The following is a 24,818-nucleotide window of genomic DNA, read 5'->3' as shown; positions in this document are numbered from 1 at the left end:
ACAGTCTTGAGATGATTACTGGATCTTGACTGCTATTACTTGCTAAGTCTGCCTAATTGAATCAAAGCTTTCGTTCTTCTGGTCAATCTCAATAAAATTGAAGTATAGTCTAAAAAACAGAATTGGGATGGGGAATGTACCTTGTGTTTACCTATCCGATGGTCTTCTAATAATTTTTTTTATGAATGGAGAAAGGGCAGACATGTCATGTGTGTTGTAAAAGTTGTGATGAACGAAACTTCAGTTTAACATTTGTTTCCATTTTCTTCCTCTACAAACATATAGGAGTAGCTTTTAGAATAATTAGGGTTCATTAGTGGGGAGCGGCAGAATTCTTTAATGGAAGAAGTGTTAGCTATGTTAAATTGCAGTGCGTGACATATTAATGAAAGCTGTCTATTTGGACTAGGAAAATGATTGTTTCTAGGGTTCCAGTCAATTCCTCCTATTTTAACTGTGGTTTATGTCCTTCCACAGTACAGTGAAATTGGAAATGCCAGTCCTACATCTGTGCTGATTTATCTAGGCATCTTTATTGGACTGTCTGAAAGCACATCTTTCATGTTGAGCTGTTTATCTTTACAGATATGATTCTCAGCTCCAAAGCTAACAATCTGTAACTTTCTGCTGAAACTGAAATCATATATAGCTAGGAAATGGTTTATAAGACAATTCTAAGCATATTTAATGGGACTGAAAACTGTCTCGAGAGATTGGAGTGGATTGCAAAGTATGTCACTATAAAACAGAACAGATTTATTTTGGGAGTTTTCCCCTATTGCCTGGCTTATTGTATTTCATCAGCTCTCCCAATCATTGGAGATGTGCTCTGTACAGAAATGTAAAGTTTAAAATAAAATAAATGAATGAATATAGAGTGAGAAAGAAACCATCTCCATTGCCTGTTTTTAACACAGATTAAAGTTAATGTAGCTGTTTAGGTAATGAATTCCTTCACCTGTCCTTTGTATATGATATTCAATATTTTGTTAATGGAAAAGTATGCGTTATGACTTCCTGAAAAGATTATTTCATTAGTCAGTTATAATCAACCATAAATTTAATTTTTATTCAAAATATTGAACCGGTTTTTCAAAGCCATGAACTTATTTTTTGATTTTTATTCTGAAGAAGAACCTCATGCCTACTGTTTTATTCCCTAAAAGCAGTTTTGCAAACGGCTGAGAAATGTTTCATATTTTTTAGGAATCAATATTTATCGTATCAAAAACTAATATTTTGAAGAACCTTCCCATAAATAGTTTTGAATGTATGAAAGGCAGTTCAATTACCTGATTAAGAAAAATCAAATAAGTAAACAGGGGATTGCATAGTTGAGGAGAGTGCATGGGCCCGAAGCACCAAAATACCTGTAAATCAGAATTTGAGTAGTTTCTGAAACCAATAAGATTAATAATGTGTAGAAGTCCATGAGAAATAATACATTTGAAATTGAAAGTACTTGTTGCTGCCAAGAAACCTAAAAATGGTACTTCCTGGGAATATTTCCAAATGTTTCATTCAGCAAGATTACAGCAACTTCCTCCAACTGACTCTTTCAGTAAGCATTAACCGCGGTTTACCCTGCAAGCTGATATTATTCCGTCAGAACTTCAACTGGCTTAGGAGGCCAGTGTGTTTCACATGGGTGCTTGAAGCACTGTTGTCGATATGGGGTCATACCTTCATTCTTTTTGTGTTTTCCCTTTTTGAATGACTTGGCGGGGCCTAGGTGTCCAGCCATATACAGGTTCTAGCTCGGAAGAAGGTGCGAGAGTACCAGGTTGGCATAAAGGTACGTTGGAGACCCTGCCCATGCATCCATGGTATGTGAGCATGGGCAGCCCCCTCTCCTTCCTCTCCTTTCCTCTGGTTGACGGCTCTGCTGTTTTTCCCCCTCTCCTTCTGCTTTTCTCTCTGCAGGTCTCTAGCCACTTGCAGGTTCTAGCCAGACGGAAATCTCGTGAGATTCAGTCCAAGCTGAAGGTACGCGCTTCCCCAGCTTTCTCACCTTTAAGCCATGGCCATGCTGCAGCTAACATACTGCATTCTGTTATTGCCACTCTGTTCCTTTTATGTCCTTGCCCCTTTCCCTTTGATCCTGGGATCAGATCAAAGCTAGAAATCTTGGAAGAGAGACAGAGAGAGATAGTTGGTAGATGTCATGGCGCATCTCTATGTGGCAGGATTTGAATAGGGCTGTGTGTCTAAAACAATTCATTTTGTGTCAGGTCAGTGGAAAAACAGGAGAGAAAATTTCCAGTAAGAACTTTCCAGATTGGACTTTCAACAGCTGGCTGTTGTTTTTCCATAAACTCCTAGTGAGATTGTTAATCCTATCAGGTGACATTTGTTAATATGCCTTCACCTGAACTCTTAACTGTGTAACCTAAAAGTCTTAACAAAGCTAGCAAAATAGAATGAATAACGGCCTATGAAATGATGTGACAATTGCACACAGGTAGTCCTCGACTTACAACCATAACTGAGCCCAAAATTTCTTTTGCTAAGCACAACAGTTTTGCCCCATTTTACAACCTTTCTTTCCATAGTTGTTAAGTGAATCACTGCTATTTTTAAATTAGTAACACAGTTGTTAAGTGAATCTGGCTTCCCCATCGTCTTGGCTCGTCAGAAGGTCGCAAAAGGGGATCATAATACCTCAAGACACTGCAACCAACATAAATGCACTGGGAAGTGGCTCAACAGGCTAATGCAGCCTGTTATTAACACAAAGCTGCCTGCATTTACAATTACTGCAGGCTCGAGTCCCACCAGGCCCAAGGTTGACTCAGCCTTTCATCCTTTATAAGGTAGGTAAAATGAGGACCCAGATTGTTGGGGCGGCAATACAAGTTGACTTTGTATATAATATACAAATGGATGAGACTATTGCCTTACACAATGTAAGCCACCCTGAGTCTTCGGAGAAGGGCGGGATATAAATTTAAAAAAAAAATACATTCCAGTTGCCAAGTGTCTGAATTTTGATCATGTGACCATGGGGATGCTACAACTATTGTAAATGTGAAAAAGAGTCATAAGTCACCTTTTTTCAATGCTGTTATAACTTTGAACAGTCACTAAATGAACGTTTGTAAGTCGAGGACTACCTTTAGAAGAGTCTATGGGTGATAACCAGCACATTGAATTCCACTTGGAAGTCAAATGGTAACCAATGCAGCTCACAAAGCAGCAAGATCATGCGTGCATAACACAGTGCTTCCTTTACTGTCCACGCTGCTATACAGATAGTCCTCAACTTACAACCGTTCATTTAGTGACCATTCAAAGTTACAAAAGCATTGAAAAAAAGTGACTTATGGCCAAGGTTTTTTTTACACTTAATGGCCATTGTAGCGTTCCTGAGGTCATGTGATCAGAATTCATATACTTGGTGTCTGGTTCCTATTTTTGACAGCTGCAGTGGCCTGGGGTCATGTGATCCCCTTTTGCGTCCTTCTGGCAAGCAAAGTCAATGGGGAAGCCAGATTCAGTTAACAACCCTGTCACTAACTTAACAACTGCAGGGATTTATTTATTTTTTTGTTTACATTTATACCCCGCCCTTCTCCGAAGACTCAGGGCGGCTTACAGTGTATAAGGCAATAGTCTCATTCTATTTGTATATTTTTTTACAAAGTCAACTTATTGCCCCCCCAACAATCTGGGCCCTCATTTTACCTACCTTATAAAGGGTGGAAGGCTGAGTCAACCTTGGGCCGGGCTCGAACCTGCAGTAATTGCAGGCTCTGTGTTTTTAATAACAGGCTTCTCTATTGCCTGAGCTATCCCGGCCCTTAAGCTATTCACTTAACAACTGGGGCAAGAAAAGCCATAAAATGGGGGCAAAGCTCAATAAATAAATATGATGATAATTTCTATTAACAATAGAAATTTTGAGCTCAATTGTAGTTGTACGTCGAGGGCTATCTTTATTCTGGACCAATTGTAATTTCTGGGAGGACATCTCCAAGTAGAAAATACACTGCAGTAAACCAATGACGAAGTGATCAAGAGCATAAGCCACTCTGTTCAGGATGTACAGTTGAGCATCATCTGCATATTGATGATGCCCAATTCCAAACAGTGGACAATCTTAACCAGCTATTGCGTATTTAAAGTTAAGTAGGAGGGAGCGTTGAGCCCTACTATTATTATTAATTATATAACAATTATCTACAATGGCAATATGTGGTTATTAAGTTATTAGTTCGAATTTAATGATTAAGTTATTAGTGCGAGTGGGTTAGGCTTGAGTTAATTTACTTGTTACCATAGCAGCTACAGAAAGAAACAAATGAAAAAGTCGTTACTCTAGCTCTCTTACAGAAGCTATTGTGTGATGTGTTTAAGAATCGAATAAGTAATTTGGCAAGGAGGCGTATGCGGTGGTTGCAACCGAGATGTGCAGAACCAGAAAGGGACATAAGATGTCTGTGGTTGAATCAGGATATGTAGAATAAGTTCATGAAACCAGGAACTAAGGAAACTGGGCAAGGATGCAACTGGAGAGCTTTATCCTGTGATTGCCTTTCCTTTTCTTCTGTGGTTGGCTTTTTTCTCCTTATTCTATAACTGGAGATTGACTAACTTCATCCCTTTCCCTCTGTGTGTTCTGTGTATTGTGATTTGCTGAATAAAATGTCTGAAGATGGAGCACAGAGAGTGGGGTGGTTCTAAAGGAAGCCAGAGACTATTCTAAACTGATCTGGATTATCTTTTCATTTTTGTTGGTGAATATATGCCTTGGAAAGAAACAAAAAAATACAAAATTGCCTCTCTCTTCCCTTTCTAGATTCCCCAAGGTAGAATATATATTTAAAAAGGATTGGGAAAGATGTCAGTGGTTGTCTTCCCATCTTTTGACTCAAAAAGAAAGAAAATCTTGACTATTTACAAACAGACTACATTGCCTATATTGTCAGATCCCTGGTTTCCATAGAATTCAGTAAATATTTTCAGTTGAAGAGTGGAATAGAACAGTACAAAAGATATAGAAGTGTACTGCATGCAGTAAATGGATGTAATTCTAGAGCAGGGGTCTCCAACCTTGGCAACTTTAAGACTTGTGGACTTCAACTCCCAGAGTTCCTCAGCCAGCCCCTGTTCTAGAGCACCTTTATCTTCATTCTGACCCTGTCGGAAATCTTCCACAAAAGTTAGAAAATACATTACCCCAGAAATGAGGTTGACAATTGAAGTCAAGGAATATTTTTGTCAAATACTCTAGAAATGCCACTATGTGCAGCACATCTAACTTTTTCTTACTTGTAAGCAAGGAAGGGGCAAATTTCCTTTTAAGCTATGTATTTAGAGTAAACCTTAGCTACTTGCTGTGAAAGTTGTCGCCAGTGGCAAAACCTCTTCCAGGTGGGTCATGTCATGTGCCCAAGTGAAACCAGAAGATCCATTTTCAAATTAGTCCTCAAGTTGAAATTTGATGTTATACTGGCATCTGTGGGAGTAGGTTATACTGAACTCAGTGCAACGGGCTTCTGAATGGATATGCTAGGTGGTTCATTAGAAGATAAATTGTGTATACACAGTGAATCTGGCCTGCCTCCAAAGGTTATTGTAAGAATAAAATGGGAAGTGTATTCATACATAGAATAGAATAGAATAGAATAGAATAGAATAGAATAGAACAGAACAGAACAGAACAGAACAGAACAGAACAGAACAGAATAACAGAGTTGGAAGGGACCTTGGAGGTTTTCTAATCCAACCCCCTGCTTAGGCAGAAAACCCTACACCACTTCAGACAAATGGTTATCCAACATATTTTTAAAAACATCCAGTGTTGCAGCATTCAAAACTTCTGGAGGCAAATTGAAGTTTCTTGCATAAAGATAAGTGAAAACAAAGAGGGGCTGGTAATGAAATCACTTATCAACATTCTTTTGAAGTTAATGTCATTATTTCATAATAATAATTATTTAATCTTTTGAATACATATTGAACAATAGATTTGATATCTTAATTGGTTTTTTAAAAATTGCTGTTATAACCCTTAAGTTTGAGATATACTTGACAGCTTTTTTACAGGATGCATGCCCAAATTAATCCTGTTGTTGCTGGTACTTTAATTTTGATATAAGGAGGATACTCGGAAGAAAATGCAGGACATTGAGTGTGCAGCAGTGCAGTCACATTGCTAAGCCATGTTGTTCCTGCATGTGCCTCTGTAACTGGGGCTGTGTGTGCATTCTTATACTGAAACATGGCTTTTGTAGCCTGCTTTAATAGATAGTTGTCCACAATGCTGCATTTCTGATTTGTTTTGAAAAGTTATATGATGAACAAAAGTATATTCATTTGCAACAGACTTACAAAGCGATTAACAATGAAGCCCTGTATATAGTCTACTTCATGACAAAATGACCTTTTTCAGACTCTGGAATTAGCCAACTCATTAGGCATTACTGCTAGCAACTTGTGCCTTGGGGTGAGGGGGAATACTCAGAAAATAAGCCCTCCTTTTGTTATTGAATTTTGACATTGGAATCTACTTGAGATGATCTTTAATTCTGTCCCTGCAAGTTCAGAACTGAGATTTTGAGATTGGTCCAGTATTGATAAACTTCTCTCGGCTTCAGTTCTGGGTTGCTAAAGATGTTTCATGGCATCTTTAAAAGAGGGACTGAAAGGAGAAATGGCTTAACAGCCAGTTAGTCTTTAAACTTTAAGGAGGAAGACAAAGAAAATATAAAGACAATGCAGAAGATCTAATGATTCGCACAATTGTCTGCCTGCAAGCAGTGTATTCTTAAAAATACCAAATATTAATGCTAGAATACACTGCTATTCTTTTAATATATAGCATAAAATTATAATTATATCTATACTTCAGTACAGTACTTACTTAAGGTTACATATATGGCCTGCAAAAATCCTGGATAAGTTTTCTGTAAGTTTGTGCTGCCATCTAGTGTTCATCCAGACTATTGCACTCAAGATATGATAGTCCTAATTTACCTTTTCTATATAATTGTGCAAAGACATGATAGAAGAGAATCTTGAGCATTGTTTTTCACTTGTATCTGTCTCGTGTGCAAAAGAGTGTTACCATCCATACATAGACCTAGACTAATTTGCAGAAGAGCAAAAATCCACTGAGATCAGCATCCTGCCAGGATGAATTTTCCACCCATTCCCTTTTTAGTCGAAGTTCCCAGTATTCTGTGAAGTAGGATACATTGGAAATTGGCCTTGCTCAGGTGTCATTTATTTACAAAGTAAAGGCAGATGTCTATGGAGATTCTCAGTCATCCTGGTCATGGTTGTTCTAAAGCAGGGGTCTCCAACCTTGGCAACTTTAAGACTTGTGGACTCCAACTCCCAGAATTCCTCAGCCAGCTTTGCTGGCTGAGGTATTCTGGGAGTTGAAGTCCACAAGTCTTAAAGTTGCCAAGATTGGAGACCCCTGTTCTAAAGGATTTTCAAAAGGCAACTGGACTTTGTTTTTCCTTGAAGACGTTTCGCTTCTCATCCAAGAAACTGAAGAACTTCGAGAACTGAAGAAGCTTCTTGGATGAGGAAGCTTAAGGAAAAACAAAAGTCCAGTTGTCTTTTGAAGTAGCACCTTTGGGACAAAGTAAAGGTAGCTTATCGCAGTACCTTGAAATCCCATTATGATTACAGATATTATGCAGATTTTCCTCAGCGTTCACCCATACCTGAGTTCTAATCATATTTCTTTCTCTTTTTCCCTTCATGCAGGCTATGAACCTGGTAAGTACCACCCAGACCTGTCTTTATCCCATTAGTTTTAGATACCGTATAGGTCCCAACAAGATTTTAAAAATCCTTAACCTCAGTGAAACCTGAAATGATTTCTGATACCACTAGAAAGAGAAAATTTGAAGCTGCTGTTTGGAGAATTTGAACATTATGCTAAGAAGCCGCCTGTGGTTTGCTTCTCTGGCTCTGCTTAAGTCGTACAGAACCAAAGAGTTTGACAGTCTCTGATTAACACGGTTCCTTTCTACAAGTAGTGGCGACTATCTCATTACTTTTCAGAAACAACAACAAATGAATGTTTTATAGTTAGTGTACAGTAGGTGAAGCTCAGACAGAAAATGGTTTTAGTGTAACTAACAAAGACTATAAAAACTATCCCTTAATTTCAGGTGGCTTGTTATTTTTGTGCGCTCTCAAGGTATGGATTAGCAAGCCCTCCTTCTGTTTCATTTCTATCCTATTTTGAAGGATCAAGTCTCAAAGGACAAGGCATTGCAGAGTATGGCTTCCATGTCTTCAGCACAGATTGTATCTGCCAGTGTCCTGCAGAACAAGCTGAGTCCTCCTCCTCCACTCCCTCAGGCTGTCTTCTCTGCTGCTCCCAGGGTAAGAAATGCCCCACATATGGCTGTAGTGACATAAGCAGAAAGGATTCCTAGGAGAGATGCTCTTGGCTTATTTGAAACATGTTAGGTATTTTATACCAACCTGCATCAGCTATCCATCTCTGCCTTTTTAACTCGAGTGCCATGTTTAATCACTAAGCAAGGAAGTTCTGGGTGGCTTACAAGCATGATGGTGGGCCAGGGGTAGCTGCTGCCGGTGCAGGAGGGTTTGACTACACAAGTATGGCCGAGTGATTGGGCATGCACTTCAGACTGCAGGTGGGCACATGCTATACAGGATCCCTGAGATCTTATACTCCATAGCCAGATTCCCCAGGAGAAAAAGCAGCAGGAGTGGGAGTTACTTACTGGAGTGACTTGTGATCTTCCCTTTTGGCTTCCCCATTCACTTTGCTTGTGGGAAGCTGGCAAGGAAGGTTGCAAATGGTGATCATGTGACCACATGACACTGCAACCATTATAGGATCATGATCATACGACTGTGGGAGTCATAACTTCTGACAGTTGCTGAACAAGTGGTCATTAACCAAGGACTACCTATAGCGATTTTGAGATTTGTGAATTTTAAGGGTGTAAATAGTACTGGTTTGCCCCTCAAAAGCCTCCCCTCCATTCTCATTCCTTCTCCCACCATCCCCCCAAAATGGATATAAGTTTCCAGTCTCATTTTCTTCAGTGATTGTGCTAAACCAACAGGTGGGCTCCTAAGATTCTTCTAAAAATCACTAATTCCTTCACAGTTGGAAGGATACTTCACTAAAATTAAGGAAATCCTCTAGCTTTGTGCAGAGTTCCCCACTGATGTAGTCCCAGTTTTTAACTGCTAGTGGCAGAAGTTTTAAACTATTTTGTAGAAGATGTATTAAATATTCACTCTTAACATGCTTTGAATCATTGAGGGATGACATCAGCCATTGAGAATATCTTTGACTTCATGTGTTCTGTCCTTTTTGCTTTCTCAGTTTTGGAGTGGGCCTATCCCAGGACAGTCTGGATCTTCTCAGGAGTAAGTAGGGAGGGATGGGATGGGATGGGATGGGATAGGATAGGATAGGATAGTCTTGAACATGACTTTTGTAAAGTAGGTATCTGAGCTGTATGCTAATGGTACATTTTTAGTGCTGATGCAAGATTGTGTTTTTCAAACAAACTTGTTACTATTTTTCTAAAACAGAATAATTGAATCCTGGTTGCCAGTTGCACACAGAGATTGCTCCAACTCAAATGTGGAAGACATTGTGTGAACTCTTCTATTGTTTAGATAATGTTCCACTTAAGAAACCCTGCCCCAGCAAAGCCCACCAATATTTCCTTATCAACTATATTAAATTTATGATATGATATAAAAGTACTGGAGAGTCAGTACTTTTAGACATCTAATCCCAGAAATCCAGGATTATGCAGGATCACATCAAAAGACCCATCAGGTCCAGCACTGTGATTCCACATTGACTGACCAGCGACTATGAGAAGCCCAACAATATGAATTAACTAGCATCTTTCTGCCCAGTCACATATGCAGCAAATAAGGGCCTCTGGTGGCTCAGCAGACTAAGTCTGTCTGTTATTAACACAGCTGCTTGCAATTACTGCAAGTTCAAGTCCCACCAGGCCCAAGGTTGACTCAGTCTTCTATCCTTTATAAGGTAGGTAAAATGAGGACCCAGATTGTTGGGGGCAATAAAAGTTGACTTTGTATATAATATACAAATGGATGAAGACTATTGCTTAACACTGTGTAAGCCGCCCTGAGTCTTCGGAGAAGGGCGGGATATAAATTCAAATTTAAAAAAAATCCCATTGTTGGCAAAATAATGACATGCAGCCAAAGACATCATCACACAAATGCTGCAATTTTACACCCGTACCCCAACATCTGATGTAAATATGTAATAGATGATATTTATATTATGGTACCATCACACATTTCATCATTTCCCTCATCCTTGCACCTCTTCTGCTGTTGCTCATATTGCCTGGCATCTGGTATTCAGAGTAAAGCTTGAACCTGAGATATGCAGATTAGAGGAAGGTTTGTCAAAATAATTTAATCTATTCAATGTTATTTTGTTTTTCAGCATTAAACCTTTTGCACAACCAGCCTACCCCATTCAGCCACCCATGCCTCCATCACTAGCCAGTAAGTGGTCTGTCTCACTTGATTTCTCCAATTTACCCTCTTGATGCTCAACCGTGCAAAAACTAATTTTTTCTCATCTCCTGTCTCCTTTACCACCATCTGCATGTGATTCAAATATTTGTTTACATGATATAGCTCTCTTCTTCCATTGCTGCTCTCAAGAACTTTTTTTTTAACCAACTGCAATAGTGAATTTAATTGGAGTAATTATCATCTTAATGAAAGTGATAGTGCCACTAGGCTGTGTATTTTGTAATTTATATGCAGCATATGAATGCAGGCTGCTCATCCAAGTTACATGTTCTCTAAAATGAGTTTTTGCTTGTCCTCAGTTCACTTACCTGTAGGCAAAATAAAAGCAGAATCAGCATGTAAGACAATATGTTCACAATACACTTATACATATGGAAACGGCTTTTTGCACTAAAATCAAATTGATGTTGAAGGAATGCTGAGCCAGTAAGTCAAGAAATTACAGAATTATGCTTTATGGCCATAGTTACACTCAGGCTTTGACTAGAATTGTGTTCTGACAGCTGGAACAAAATCTTCTTATTATGTATGTCTTTATATTACTTTTCTAGGCTGCATTTGGTTTTGTTCTCTTCTGTAAAATGTACTGGTTGAGAGAAGGAAGGGATGCAATTCAACAGAAAAAATATACTACAGCTGCCAAAAAAGTCAATGCAGTCCTAGGCTAGTAGTAGTAGTATAGCCTTTATTGTCATTGGTGTCTCTGGTGCAATCCATAACAGAATCTACATCAAAAGAAGGATACTATGAAGATTACGTAATGTAATTGTGCCACTTTATACTTCACTGGTGAGACCACACTTGGAATATTGCGTCCAGTTCTGATAAAAAACAATGCTGAGATCCTAGAAAGAGTACGAAGAAGAGCAATAAAGATAAGAGGTCTGGAGGTTATACCATATAATGAATGGTTGAGAGAACTAGGTATCTCTAGTCTAATGAAGAGGAACTAGGGGTGACATGATAACCAGTCTTCCAGTACTTGAAGTGTTATCACAGAGAAGAGGGGGTTGATCTACTTTCCAAAGCACCTGAGGGCAGGACAAGAAATAATGGGTGGAAGATCATTAAAGGAAGATTCAATCTAGAAGTAAGGAGAAATTTCCTGACTGTGAGAACAATCAATCAACAGAATGGCTTGCCTCCAGAAATTGTGGGTGCTCCATTGCTGGAGGTTTTCAAGAAGAGATTTGTCCGGAAGGGCATAAGGTCTCCCACTCAAGCAGGTTTTAACCAGGAAGTAATTTTTTTTTTATTCTCTGTGCATGCGCAGAAGGGTTTGTGCATGCACAGAGGGTCCGCGCATGTAGCGAGCATCGCTTGCACTTTCAAACCAGTAGGGAAGATAAGTAGATTTCATCCCTGCTTCCAGCCTTTTTATTCTGTTTTCTATGTTCCTCCAAGGACAACCAAAAACTAAAATGTATAGCAGCAACAGAGCTCTCACAAATACATCAGTAAACCCAGGATAAAGGCAGATTTTAAGGACTTTCTGGAAGCCCAAGAACATGGGGCCATTCATATCTTTTGGGGACTGCTATTCTAGAGGGAAAGGACAGCAAAAAGAAGGCATGCTTCCTCCGTCCCACAAGGTGGCAGCAGATAATAGAGAGAACCTTCTCCATAACCTTACCGAACAAACTGAATGCTAATTGTCCAGAATGGGAAGGTCTAATGATGGCCTCTTCATTGTTTAAGAGATAACGTGTTTCATATTGCTATCTCCTAAGTCCATAGACAGCCCAGAAATGGGGGGAAAAACATCTTGATTTAAGAGAATATAATGTAATGCAATATTATTGTAATCAGAATGAGCCTGGAAAGATTGACAAATGAACCAAATTGAACTAAACTGGCCTATTTTTGCCTATTCTTCTCGGTGGTTAAAGGTTATTTTTTCCATACTTTTCTTCTGCAACTAAAATTTGGTTCGAAAATGTTCAAGAATATTTTATCTGCCCATTCTTCTAGGCTATGAGCCCTTGGCTCCTCTTCCACCTTCTGCCTCAGCTGTGCCAGTCTGGCAGGACCGAACGATTGCCTCTGCCAAGTTGCGGCTCCTTGAGTATTCAGCATTCATGGAAGTACAGCGTGACCCTGAAACGGTAACTCTTCAGAGAGGAAATTCATACAAGAGGGAGGAGAGAATGATAGCTCTTTCTTTATTCTACAAAATGCAATGAAGTGTCATTTTTAACACTATCTGTTATTCCCATCCCATCCCAATTTCTGTGGTGGCTTTATTACGCAAATGACATAACACATAAATTAATTTGGTCCATTGCATCAAGATCCAGAGAATTGAGTTTTCACTCTAGCGGTATCCTGAGAGATTTGTATCATAATTTCATGCTTACATGGTGTCTGAGCTTCAATTTATCTGGTCTTTTGAAAAAAGTGGTGCCCAGAACTTGAGTTCCGAATTCTTTTTCATGGTTTGTGAAATATAAATGTTACCATGGCTCCTTTTGGTCTGCTTTTGCTCAGATGGTAGCAATTGACAAAAAAAGGTATTGAGTCATCCAGGGCAAATTCATCAAGGGTATCCCATTTGTTTTATTTTATTTGCAATGTTTCAACCTACATAGTTAGCAACGATGCCTCTGTTCTCTTTCCCACTACAGTATAGCAAACATCTTTTTGTGCATATCGGACAGACGAACCCCTCATACAGTGACCCACTCCTGGAAGCAGTGGACATACGCCAGATTTATGACAAGTTTCCTGAGAAAAAAGGGGGCCTGAAAGAACTCTATGAGAGAGGACCCCAGAACTCCTTTTTCCTTGTCAAGTTTTGGGTAAGAACTTCATGCAGGTTGAAGTTAAGCAGTGTCTGTGATAGTTAAGGGCCGGGATAGCTCAGGCTATAGAGAAGCCTGTTATTAGAACACAAAGCCTGCAATTACTGCAGGTTCGAGCCCGGCCCAAGGTTGACTCAGCCTTCCACCCTTTATAAGGTAGGTAAAATGAGGACCCAGATTGTTGGGGGGGCAATAAGTTGACTTTGAAAAAATATACAAATAGAATGAGACTATTGCCCTATACATTGTAAGCCGCCCTGAGTCTTCGGAGAAGGGCGGGATATAAATGTAAACCAAAAAAAAAAGTATTTCTTACATGAGAATATGGCAGATGATCTTGCTATTCTTCTTAGCCTATTTCTATAATAAGTTTTTTCTAGCCTCAATCTTCCAGAAAGTTGAACCAATTCCCATAACTGGCATCCAACATTGACGAAGGCTGATATAATTGGGGGTGTAATATACAGTTAGATAGGAGAAGATACCGTATTAAAGCAGTATCAAATGCAGTATCCATGGAGTATTAAATAATCTTAATTTGGTACCAATAAAGGAGAATATTTGTAGCTCAGGATTGAAATGAGGGGTCCTTGGTGCTCTCTGAGCTTGTTTTCTTGCAGATGTTTCATTACCCAAACAATTTGGTTTCAGGAAAAAGTTATCATGTAACTTACAACTTCTCCACTGCAAAAACATATGGACTTCAAATCTAGATCAAGGCAAATCAATAGATGCAATCTACATAGACTTCTGCAAAGCTTTTGACTCAGTAGTACACGATAAACTTCTCCTTAAACTAACATCCTATGGCATCTCAGGACCCCTCCACAAATGGATATCTGCTTTTCTGTCTAACAGACAACAAGTGGTCAAAATTGGCAATGCTTTATCAAATCCTGTTCCTGTCAAGAGTGGCGTTCCTCAAGGCAGCGTCCTTGGACCAACACTCTTTATTCTATACATTAATGATCTTTGTGACCATATCTCAAGTAATTGTGTTCTCTTTGCTGACGATGTCAAACTATTTAACACCACAGACAACACTTCTATCATTCAAAACGACCTTGACCATCTAACCGCTTGGTCTAAAAATTGGCAGCTCCAAATTTCAACCAGCAAATGCTCAGTCTTACATATAGGAAAAAAGAACTCTAAAACTAAGTACATACTAGATGGACATTACCTTACAGACGACCCCCATCCCGTTAAAGACCTTGGAGTTTTCATGTCAAATGATCTAAGTGCCAAAGCCCACTGCAACTACATAGCAAAAAGCTCTAAGAGTTGTAAACCTAATTTTATGTAGCTTCTTTTCCAAAACACCACACTACTAACCAGAGCATATAAAACATTTGCTAGACCAATTCTAGAATACAGCTCACCTGTTTGGAACCCTCACCACATCTCTGACATCAATACAATTGAACGTGTCCAGAAATATTTTACAAGAAGAGTTCTCCATTCCTCTGAAAACAACAAAATACCTTATCCCACCAGACTTGAAATCCTAGGCTTAGAAAACTTGGAACTCCGTCGCCTTCGACAAGACCTAAGTTTAACTCACAGAATCATCTATTGTAATGTCCTTCCTGTCAAAGACTACTTCAGCTTTAATTGCAATAATACAAGGGCAACCAATAGATTTAAACTTAATGTAAACCGCTTTAATCTAGATTGCAGAAAATATGACTTCTGCAAAGCTTTTGACTCAGTAGTACACGATAAACTTCTCCTTAAACTAACATCCTATGGCATCTCAGGACCCCTCCACAAATGGATATCTGCTTTTCTGTCTAACAGACAACAAGTGGTCAAAATTGGCAATGCTTTATCAAATCCTGTTCCTGTCAAGAGTGGAGTTCCTCAAGGCAGCGTCCTTGGACCAACACTCTTTATTCTATACATTAATGATCTTTGTGACCATATCTCAAGTAATTGTGTTCTCTTTGCTGACGATGTCAAACTATTTAACACCACAGACAACACTTCTATCATTCAAAACGACCTTGACCATCTAACCGCTTGGTCTAAAATTGGCAGCTCAAATTTCAACCAGCAAATGCTCAGTCTTACATATAGGAAAAAGAACTCTATGAGAGAGGACCCCAGAACTCCTTTTTCCTTGTCAAGTTTTGGGTAAGAACTTCATGCAGGTTGAAGTTAAGCAGTGTCTGTGATAGTTAAGGGCCGGGATAGCTCAGGCTATAGAGAAGCCTGTTATTAGAACACAAAGCCTGCAATTACTGCAGGTTCGAGCCCGGCCCAAGGTTGACTCAGCCTTCCACCCTTTATAAGGTAGGTAAAATGAGGACCCAGATTGTTGGGGGGGCAATAAGTTGACTTTGAAAAAATATACAAATAGAATGAGACTATTGCCCTATACATTGTAAGCCGCCCTGAGTCTTCGGAGAAGGGCGGGATATAAATGTAAACCAAAAAAAAAAGTATTTCTTACATGAGAATATGGCAGATGATCTTGCTATTCTTCTTAGCCTATTTCTATAATAAGTTTTTTCTAGCCTCAATCTTCCAGAAAGTTGAACCAATTCCCATAACTGGCATCCAACATTGAAGAAGGCTGATATACTTGGGGGTGTAATATACAGTTAGATAGGAGAAGATACCGTATTAAAGCAGTATCAAATGCAGTATCCATGGAGTATTAATCTTAATTTGGTACCAATAAAGGAGAATATTTGTAGCTCAGGATTGAAATGAGGGGTCCTTGGTGCTCTCTGAGCTTGTTTTCTTGCAGATGTTTCATTACCCAAACAATTTGGTTTCAGGAAAAAGTTATCATGTAACTTACAACTTCTCCACTGCAAAAACATATGGACTTCAAATCTAGATCAAGGCAAATCAATAGATGCAATCTACATAGACTTCTGCAAAGCTTTTGACTCAGTAGTACACGATAAACTTCTCCTTAAACTAACATCCTATGGCATCTCAGGACCCCTCCACAAATGGATATCTGCTTTTCTGTCTAACAGACAACAAGTGGTCAAAATTGGCAATGCTTTATCAAATCCTGTTCCTGTCAAGAGTGGCGTTCCTCAAGGCAGCGTCCTTGGACCAACACTCTTTATTCTATACATTAATGATCTTTGTGACCATATCTCAAGTAATTGTGTTCTCTTTGCTGACGATGTCAAACTATTTAACACCACAGACAACACTTCTATCATTCAAAACGACCTTGACCATCTAACCGCTTGGTCTGAAAGTTGGCAGCTCCAAATTTCAACCAGCAAATGCTCAGTCTTACATATAGGAAAAAAGAACTCTAAAACTAAGTACATACTAGATGGACATTACCTTACAGACGACCCCCATCCCGTTAAAGACCTTGGAGTTTTCATGTCAAATGATCTAAGTGCCAAAGCCCACTGCAACTACATAGCAAAAAGCTCTAAGAGTTGTAAACCTAATTTTGCGTAGCTTCTTTTCCAAAACACCACACTACTAACCAGAGCATATAAAACATTTGCTAGACCAATTCTAGAATACAGCTCACCTGTTTGGAACCCTCACCACATCTCTGACATCAATACAATTGAACGTGTCCAGAAATATTTTACAAGAAGAGTTCTCCATTCCTCTGAAAACAACAAAATACCTTATCCCACCAGACTTGAAATCCTAGGCTTAGAAAACTTGGAACTCCGTCGCCTTCGACAAGACCTAAGTTTAACTCACAGAATCATCTATTGTAATGTCCTTCCTGTCAAAGACTACTTCAGCTTTAATTGCAATAATACAAGGGCAACCAATAGATTTAAACTTAATGTAAACCGCTTTAATCTAGATTGCAGAAAATATGACTTCTGCAACAGAATCATCAGTGCTTGGAATACTTTACCTGACTCTGTGGTCTCTTCCCATAATCCTAATAGCTTTAACCAAAAACTTTCTACTATTGACCTCACCCCATTCCTAAGAGGACCATAAGGGGCGTGCATAAGCGCACAAACGTGCCTACCGTTCCTGTCCTATTGTTTTTCTTTTCTTCTTCCTATATATGTTTATATGTGTATATACTATATAATCTTTTTGTATGATGTTGTGACAAAATAAATAAATAAATAAATAAATAGGTAACATCATCAGTGCTCTAGCAAGCTCAGAGAGCATCAAGGACCTCTCAATCTTAATTTGGCTATGGTTTTATTCCTTTTGTATGCTAGGTAGATTTGACATCTATATTTAGGTGAAAGGTAAACCCCATCCACCTTTTCCCCTGTCCAACTGATCAACATGCTCTTAACTAGCATGAATTAGATCACTATTCTGAGCCAATAAGTCATTCTAATCCATGTTTAATTTGCATGAACCTCTTGCTCTATTCTAGGCGGATCTGAACAGCACTATACAGGATGGTCCTGGTGCTTTTTATGGTGTAAGCAGCCAATATAGCAGTGCTGAAAACATGACCATCACAGTCTCCACTAAAGTGTGCTCCTTTGGAAAACAAGTTGTTGAAAAGGTGGAGGTGAGTCCTATGCTTTCTCTATGGGGAACGAACAGATAATCCATTTGATTATCTTTGCCTTTCTGAGTAGGTATTCTCAGATTCAGCACTGATAGCTTTACAGGATCTCTATGTGTCTTTCTGCAGACTGAATTTGCTCGGATGGAGAATGGAAGATGTGTGTATCGAATCCATCGGTCTCCTATGTGCGAGTATATGATCAACTTCATCCATAAACTGAAACATCTTCCAGAAAAATACATGATGAATAGTGTCCTGGAGAATTTCACCATCCTACAGGTAAAGAATCTCTTCCTTCTTCTGTTTTGTTTCTTAGCTTTTCCTTCATTTCTCATTGATGCTCAATAAAGCACTTTTTAATCATTTAAGGGCCATGGTGGCTCAGGCTGTAAGATAGCCTGTTATTAAAACACAGCTGCCTGCAATTACTGCAGGCTCGAGTCCCACCAGGCCCAAGGCTGACTCAGCTTTCCATCCGTTATAAGGTAGGTAAAATGAGGACCCAGATTGTTGGGGGGGACAATAAGTTGACTTTGTAAATATACAAATAGAATGAGACTATTGCCTTACACACTGTAAGCCGCCCTGAGTCTTTGGAGAAGGGCGGGATGTAAATGTAAAAAAATAAAATAAAATAAAAAATTCAGTGTTATTGCTGCCCAGATACTAAAACTAATCTTTATAAAAGGACAAGAAGCACATCAAGATTAATTAAATTCTTTAGGGAAAGAGTGGTTTGTTCTTGGCTTACAGGTAGTCCTTGAATCTATTTTACATGACCCTAATTTACTATGTTTTTGCTGAAAACTGGTGTTTACTTCCAGTTTTCAGCAAAACTACTCTATAGCGTACAATGGGTTTCTTTAATAGCCATGACATTCACTATACAACCACCATGTTTGCTTTAATAGCCACCACAAAAAAAATTGTAAAATCAGGTCAGCCATGTGGATGACCCATTTTATGTCTGTCACAGCTTACGACTGTAACAGGCAAGCTCCATTACAGTTATAAGTCAAGGACTACCAGTATAAATAATAGTTTCATTCCTTTCCTCTCAAGAGTTTTCTTCTTTTAGTGCTCATTATTTATTTTTTGTTTAAAAAAAAAGATGGCTTAATGATTGGCAAGTTACATGATTACTTCCTAGGATTATGTAGCCATTGAGATCCAGAACATGATGGAGTAATCCCATGACCTCTGACAGCACTTCCTAACATGTTCTGAAGCACTTTTCCCTGTTTGAAACAGGAGGTTATGAATTTATTGGTAACAAGTTCTTTTAGTTTTTTTCCTGGATTTTTGCTCATTTAAAGTGCAGGTGTGCGTCTGTTATGTAATAGCTAATCTAATGTAAGTTACTAGCTCTGCAACTCTTATAACTATCTATGGTTTTTTAGAAACACATGTGATTGTTCTGTAAATTATATTACTTCTCATCCACTCATATCGATCAGCCTCTGCCTGTGAGTTTACAATCTAAAAACTTCATTCAAAAGAGACAAAGATAGGCAGGAAAAAGTAAAAAAAAGTAAACTTGGGCAACAATTCCTAAAATAAAACAGCTCCTCATACTCAGTCCTAAATGAATAACAGTTCAGGAAATTGACTAGTAAGTAGGGATAATTATGGTTCCACTTTACTGTACATTTTCCATATACATTAAGCCTTAAGCTGCTCACAAGAAAACATGAAACCCAAATAAAAGTTCCTATCCACATAAAGTGGCACTGTAGGGACATGAAATCCTATAAATAAGAAATAAGTGTCTAGTAAAATTGTGGAAAACATCATCCTAATGCCATCATTTAAATTGAGTTCTCTAACTTAATCTAAATTTATTGAGTTGGATAGAGGAATTCCTGCATAAATGGTTGTTTTTTATGCAAAATATGTTACCCTTTCTCTGGATTTATAACTTGACTTTCCGTTCAGTTTGACTTTCTCTGATCTCCCTGTATGTGTTTCTTTTTTAACTAGGTTGTTACAAACAGAGATACCCAGGAAACATTACTTTGCATAGCGTTTGTTTTCGAGGTATCAACCAGTGAGCATGGAGCTCAGCATCATGTGTACAAGTTGGTCAAAGACTAAAAGCCCCTCTGGGTTGACTGGACAATTTAAAGAAGAGGGAGGAAAGAAAAGTCTTGTCAGAGAAGCCACCTCTATAGGATGCCTTGACACACATCCTTTGAAAATGAACAAAGAAAAAAATGCCAAAAAATGACTTTTCACAATCACAGATGTTTTCTACTTAGGAACGTTTTGAACAAACAAACAGAAAAAAAATAAGCATTACAAGAAAGCATAAAGTGAAAGGAGAATTGTATCTGGAGGCAGCAGGAAGAACTGATCTTGGGGGCTAGGCCATCAGTATTTTAGGAGATGTTGGTGCCAAGGTCTGGTACCTCTTGATGCCTTCCCAGCAACAGAATGCTAACAGCATCTGATGAAACGAGACTCTTGTTAATATCCGTATGTGCCTATGTTTTCCATGCCAAATTCCAGATTCTGTCCTAGTGGCTTCGATCTGCCGAGAACAATTAATATGGGCAGGCTGAAGATGCTTGTTCTAAGAAAGGTGGGAAATCTGATGCTGCCTTTGAACCGATCTAGTCCCTGAGGAAGATAATGAATTTTTTTAAAAAAAAAATATCTCTTGATTCAGTCTGTGTGCAGTGCCAACATAGGGAGTTGGGGCAACATGGGGAGTTGTTGGTTAATTATAAGGAAATAACTTTATTCCCTCAATACCCTGGGCATTTTAAATGCAGGATTACTGCATCGTCCCACCTCCCCACCCAAGCTGAGAAGCTGGTGGAAGGCTTCTGCTGATGATTATGACAAAAAGTGTGGCAATTTTTTCCCAGATGCTTGAAAAGAAGAGATGAGTAATAGTAGTATGAGATTGGGGAAGGGGAAGAAGGCAAGGGTATGAATGGGTAAGAAAGAGAGAGACTGATTGACTGACTGACTGACTAACTGACTGACTGACTTGGAAAAAAAAGAACGAGAACCCCAGCAAGCAAAAGAAGGTCTTAAAAGTATTTGTGGGATATTATAAGTTAGAGTATGTATTAGAAGAAGGGGGGCACTGGGAGGAAAGCAGATCAGGTAATCATGAAATTAACAGTCTGACTAGGCTAGGGGGTTGTGAGATAGCTGTCTAAGATAGTGTCTTTTAACCTTAACAACTTTTAAAGTTTTGCAGACAGCTGGCTGGGGAAATCTGGGAGCTGAAGTCCACAGATCTTAAAGTTGCCAAGGTTGAGAAACATTGGTATAATGGTCTAGGGAAATGTTTGGGCTGGCTAAGGCTGAGTAATTTGGACATATTTCCATACGTCTGTGGGAATTTAACAACTCTCATAAGAAGCTATTTCTCTTTTTGTTTTTACATTTGCCTTGCCAAAAACATTATGGGAAAAGCATAGACCAAAGCATTATTCTGGTGAGGTATTAATTTGTCTTCTGCTTCTGTGTTAGTCACAGAAAAAATGTCAGAATATAATTATCCAGGTACATTTCCCCCCTCCCCCCTCTGTATTACATATTTTTCCCTGCAGGGTTTGCTAGTATCAAAATAATTATAAGGAGATACTGAAAGACGAAATGCAGTCCCACGTCACTTGAAAGCTATATTGTTTCTTGCTGAAAATGCTGACGTTTAAGTCTAAACCCAGGCCTCTGATTTTAAACATAGAGTTTAACATAGTTGCCTTCTAATTTAGATTGGTGCTTTTAGGAATTCTGTTACAGAAATAGCGTCAAGATCATCATGCATGGCATCTCCTGGACTGAGGCTCATAACTTTCAACTATACCCTGTCTAACAATTAGCATGTAGTTTTGAGTAATAGAGGATTTAACAGAATGTATTATTTTTGCCTGCCCCTACCATTGAGTCTCTATCACTGAGCTTTTCCTATCTTGTCCTATGGGTTTTTTTACTGAAACAAAAAGCACCTCCTTCTTGTCTAATTCCTTCTGATCAACCCAGCAAGACTAACCCCTAGACCATTGACCTTTCTCAAAGCCAGTAGAATTTTGAACTCCCAAGCAGGTACTTGGGAAAGGGGCACACTACAAGGCAAGGCAAGGCAAGGGTGCGATTGTTGGAAAAGGGAGCACAGGAGGTTACTCCTTTCTAAAACGATTTGGAATGCACAGGTCAAAGCCTGCCGCTATTACGTTTTCATGCTTGGGTATCTGTCCCCCTTTAAATGGAGGGTTGGTTTTTGTTTTTTTTTTTAAGGTGCTGTAAGGAGACATTTCATCACAATGAAATGTTATTTTCACCATAGTATTAGCATGTACGGAGGGCAGCCCCCAAAGAGACTGTGAAAAGTAGATGGGAAATTTCAGAATAAAAATATGTTAAAACAGATGAGTTGTGAATTTAGTTCATGGCACTGGGTCACATAATATTCAGGTTAAACTTCTGCCTTATCATTGGTTATTCCTTCTTTTTCAAGGGGTTTCGTGCTTGGGGGGGAGGTGTTGTTTTTGCCACTGTCTGTCTGTCTGTCTGTCTGTCTGAGAGGGTAGATAATAGATTTGTTTTCATAAAATCATGATCTCTTTTTCATAACTGACGTGGGCCTCATTTTCACTATTGGCCTGTATGACCACTACATTACTGATCTAGTACAGTTTTCACTACCTGAATGGTCAGCTTTTGCTGGAAGGACCAGTACAAAGGCACTGGCTAATTCAGTGTTTGATCAGAAGAGTAAGAATGTTCCTAAGAGCCGTCGGACTGTTGTTTGAGTGACACATGCAACTCCAAGGTGGCAACATAAGAAAAACTGACAGAGTCGTTCCCTAACCCTTTGAAGGATGTTTTAAATTCAAGTAAGATTGTGGGGTTCCCTACCCCCCCCCCATGAATTGATTGTAATTGATTCCACCCAAGAACTTCTGGATAACTCCATTACAATGTTAGAACAAACACTCCTTTCTGTATTAAGGAGTTCCCAAGGTGGTCACACTAATGGAATGGTACACTGAAATGGAATTTGTAGAGAACCAAGTCACAATTTGCTCAGAACTGTGCCTTATTTTGCAACGTGTTGCGTTCTGGAGAGATGAGTAACATAATGTGCTGAAAATTCTATCAAGCAATGCCAAGTGGAAATCATGCTTCTCCATTCCTCCTCGCCTCATGTTAATTCTGCTCCACTGTCCTTGGTAAATTGAATGTTCCAAGCACAACCTTGTGTGTTGTTTGGGCAAACTGGTCACTGTGATGCCACAATCTTCAGTCCTAAATGTTATCCTTAGGAAGAATTGACTGGACAATAAATGCCAGCTTTGACATTCAGGTACGTTTTGAGATTCCTCAAGCATTTGGGGAGAGAGGTACAGCATCCTTGGTATCAAATAATAGCTATTACAGCTAATATGGGAGAAGGTAAAATCAATAGAGCCTGGGATGTTGAATTCCTTTTTGTTTCAGCCCGCAGCATCTATAAGGACAGGAGTGCTGGCTGATTTATATGTAGCATTTTTCATTCCTAAATGAAAAATTCTAGGAATTAAGATTAAACTTTCCCTATTCTCATTAGCTCATGTATAATCTTCTGTTAAAAAAGATGTGGGGAGAACAAAGGTCTTTATGTAAACGCAGGTTCTTGTATTACATTGACAATCATCAGCTAAAGCCTTTCAAATAGGCCTCCTCTTAAACCGGACTGTTACATTTCTCTTCCTTTTCAGTCCTCCCATGCTATAATACTAGATTTTCTATCCTCAGCTTTCCTCTTCAGATTCCCCTCCACCCCTGGCCTCAACTTTCAGGTAGATTTATACTTATAAGTGCCTATTTGGTATCCTCAGATAGTGACAGCAAGCTTAAGGAAAGAATGTCAAGAATGCTTTATGAATGTTTCTTAGTTGGATATACCACAAATCTCAACAACCAACTCTCCCCCACATCCTATGTATTTATGAATTTCACATGAAGTACTGTTTTATTTTTTTAAAGACTTTGTAAAACCTACCAGGGTTATGGTCACCATTTTTTAGAGCTCTGTCAGTCCATAATGTAAAACCATTTTTATGTATTATATTTTGTGTATTTTTTTTAATCCAGTTGTGATGGGTTGTATCATATATTATTGTGTTTACTGTATGTCCATCTTCAACTAGATGAGACAGTGGAGCTTCTAGAAAGCTATGGTCTGCTGAAAACTATTAAACTTATTGTTCATGGGTTGGCTCAAAAACCTTTTTGTATTTGTATTTTTGCTTTCTTGTTTGTTCACAGCATATTTTCAAGAAGCAGCTTTAGTCTGACTCTTGATTTGATCCACATTTAGCCATAACATAATTTAACTTTGTGTTTTATATGTTCCATTGATTTTAATGGGTTTGCTTTTATACATAAGCAAATCTCAAGCTACTATTTTATCCATAATGTTCTACCAGGCACATTCTGTAAAATTATGTGTGTATCCCGTATAGGCTTCAATTTCCTGAACAAAGGAAAAAATGCACTGCATCCAGAATTCAGTTCTTGTAAATATTTACTTGTAACAAAAAATGTATATGAAAACTTGTGTGAAGAGATTATTGCTACAATATTCAAGTGAAGTTTTTGTTTTCTGGGCTTAGAGTTGTTTAACTCTATTTGGAAGCAGCCTTACAACTCAAATATTCTTTCCAGGCTGTGACAAAATTGTCTGTGAAGTTGCTGCAAAAGCAAAGTACTGGCTGACAAGCATCTAATTGTTTCATGTCCCTCCCGTCCCCAGATTCTCAAACCAAATGCAATTTACTTTATTAAAGTTTCTGAATCTTGTTTTATTAATATGGCAATTACTGAATAAATGTTCTTTACTTTAAAATTTAACTGACAGTAGAGGAACCAGAGCACAGAAGAATACATACAATACTGAACCTCTTATGAATTTTTGACATATTCCATAAGGGTAGCTACATTAATCTGTTGCAGCAAAATTAACAATATTTTAAAATTTTAGG

At 38.6% G+C, this 24,818-nt stretch overlaps 1 protein-coding gene across 3 annotated transcripts in view; it reads left to right on the top strand.

Annotated features, from left to right (window-relative positions):
• The window catches only part of TEAD3 (TEA domain transcription factor 3), a 111,869-nt gene extending 88,547 nt beyond the window's left edge, over positions 1–23,322 (top strand). Inside the window, exons 4-14 of one of the 3 annotated variants that reach the window (XM_058175590.1) lie at positions 1,733–1,795; positions 1,924–1,986; positions 7,723–7,734; positions 8,212–8,349; positions 9,332–9,375; positions 10,448–10,509; positions 12,514–12,647; positions 13,167–13,340; positions 17,695–17,835; positions 17,962–18,114; positions 19,816–23,322. In XM_058175590.1, coding sequence (XP_058031573.1) covers positions 1,733–1,795; positions 1,924–1,986; positions 7,723–7,734; positions 8,212–8,349; positions 9,332–9,375; positions 10,448–10,509; positions 12,514–12,647; positions 13,167–13,340; positions 17,695–17,835; positions 17,962–18,114; positions 19,816–19,929 — 1,098 coding nt within the window. In that variant the 3' untranslated portion in view covers positions 19,930–23,322. The remainder of the gene's footprint in view (positions 1–1,732; positions 1,796–1,923; positions 1,987–7,722; positions 7,735–8,211; positions 8,350–9,331; positions 9,376–10,447; positions 10,510–12,513; positions 12,648–13,166; positions 13,341–17,694; positions 17,836–17,961; positions 18,115–19,815) is intronic. The other 2 variants (XM_058175591.1, XM_058175592.1) reach the window with 2 other exon arrangements.
• The last annotated feature ends 1,496 nt before the right edge of the window (positions 23,323–24,818 follow it).

Source organism: Ahaetulla prasina, chromosome 3 (assembly GCF_028640845.1).
Source record: "Ahaetulla prasina isolate Xishuangbanna chromosome 3, ASM2864084v1, whole genome shotgun sequence".
Classification (NCBI taxonomy): Eukaryota; Metazoa; Chordata; class Lepidosauria; order Squamata; family Colubridae; genus Ahaetulla; species Ahaetulla prasina.
This window is presented reverse-complemented; position numbering and strand designations above follow the sequence as displayed.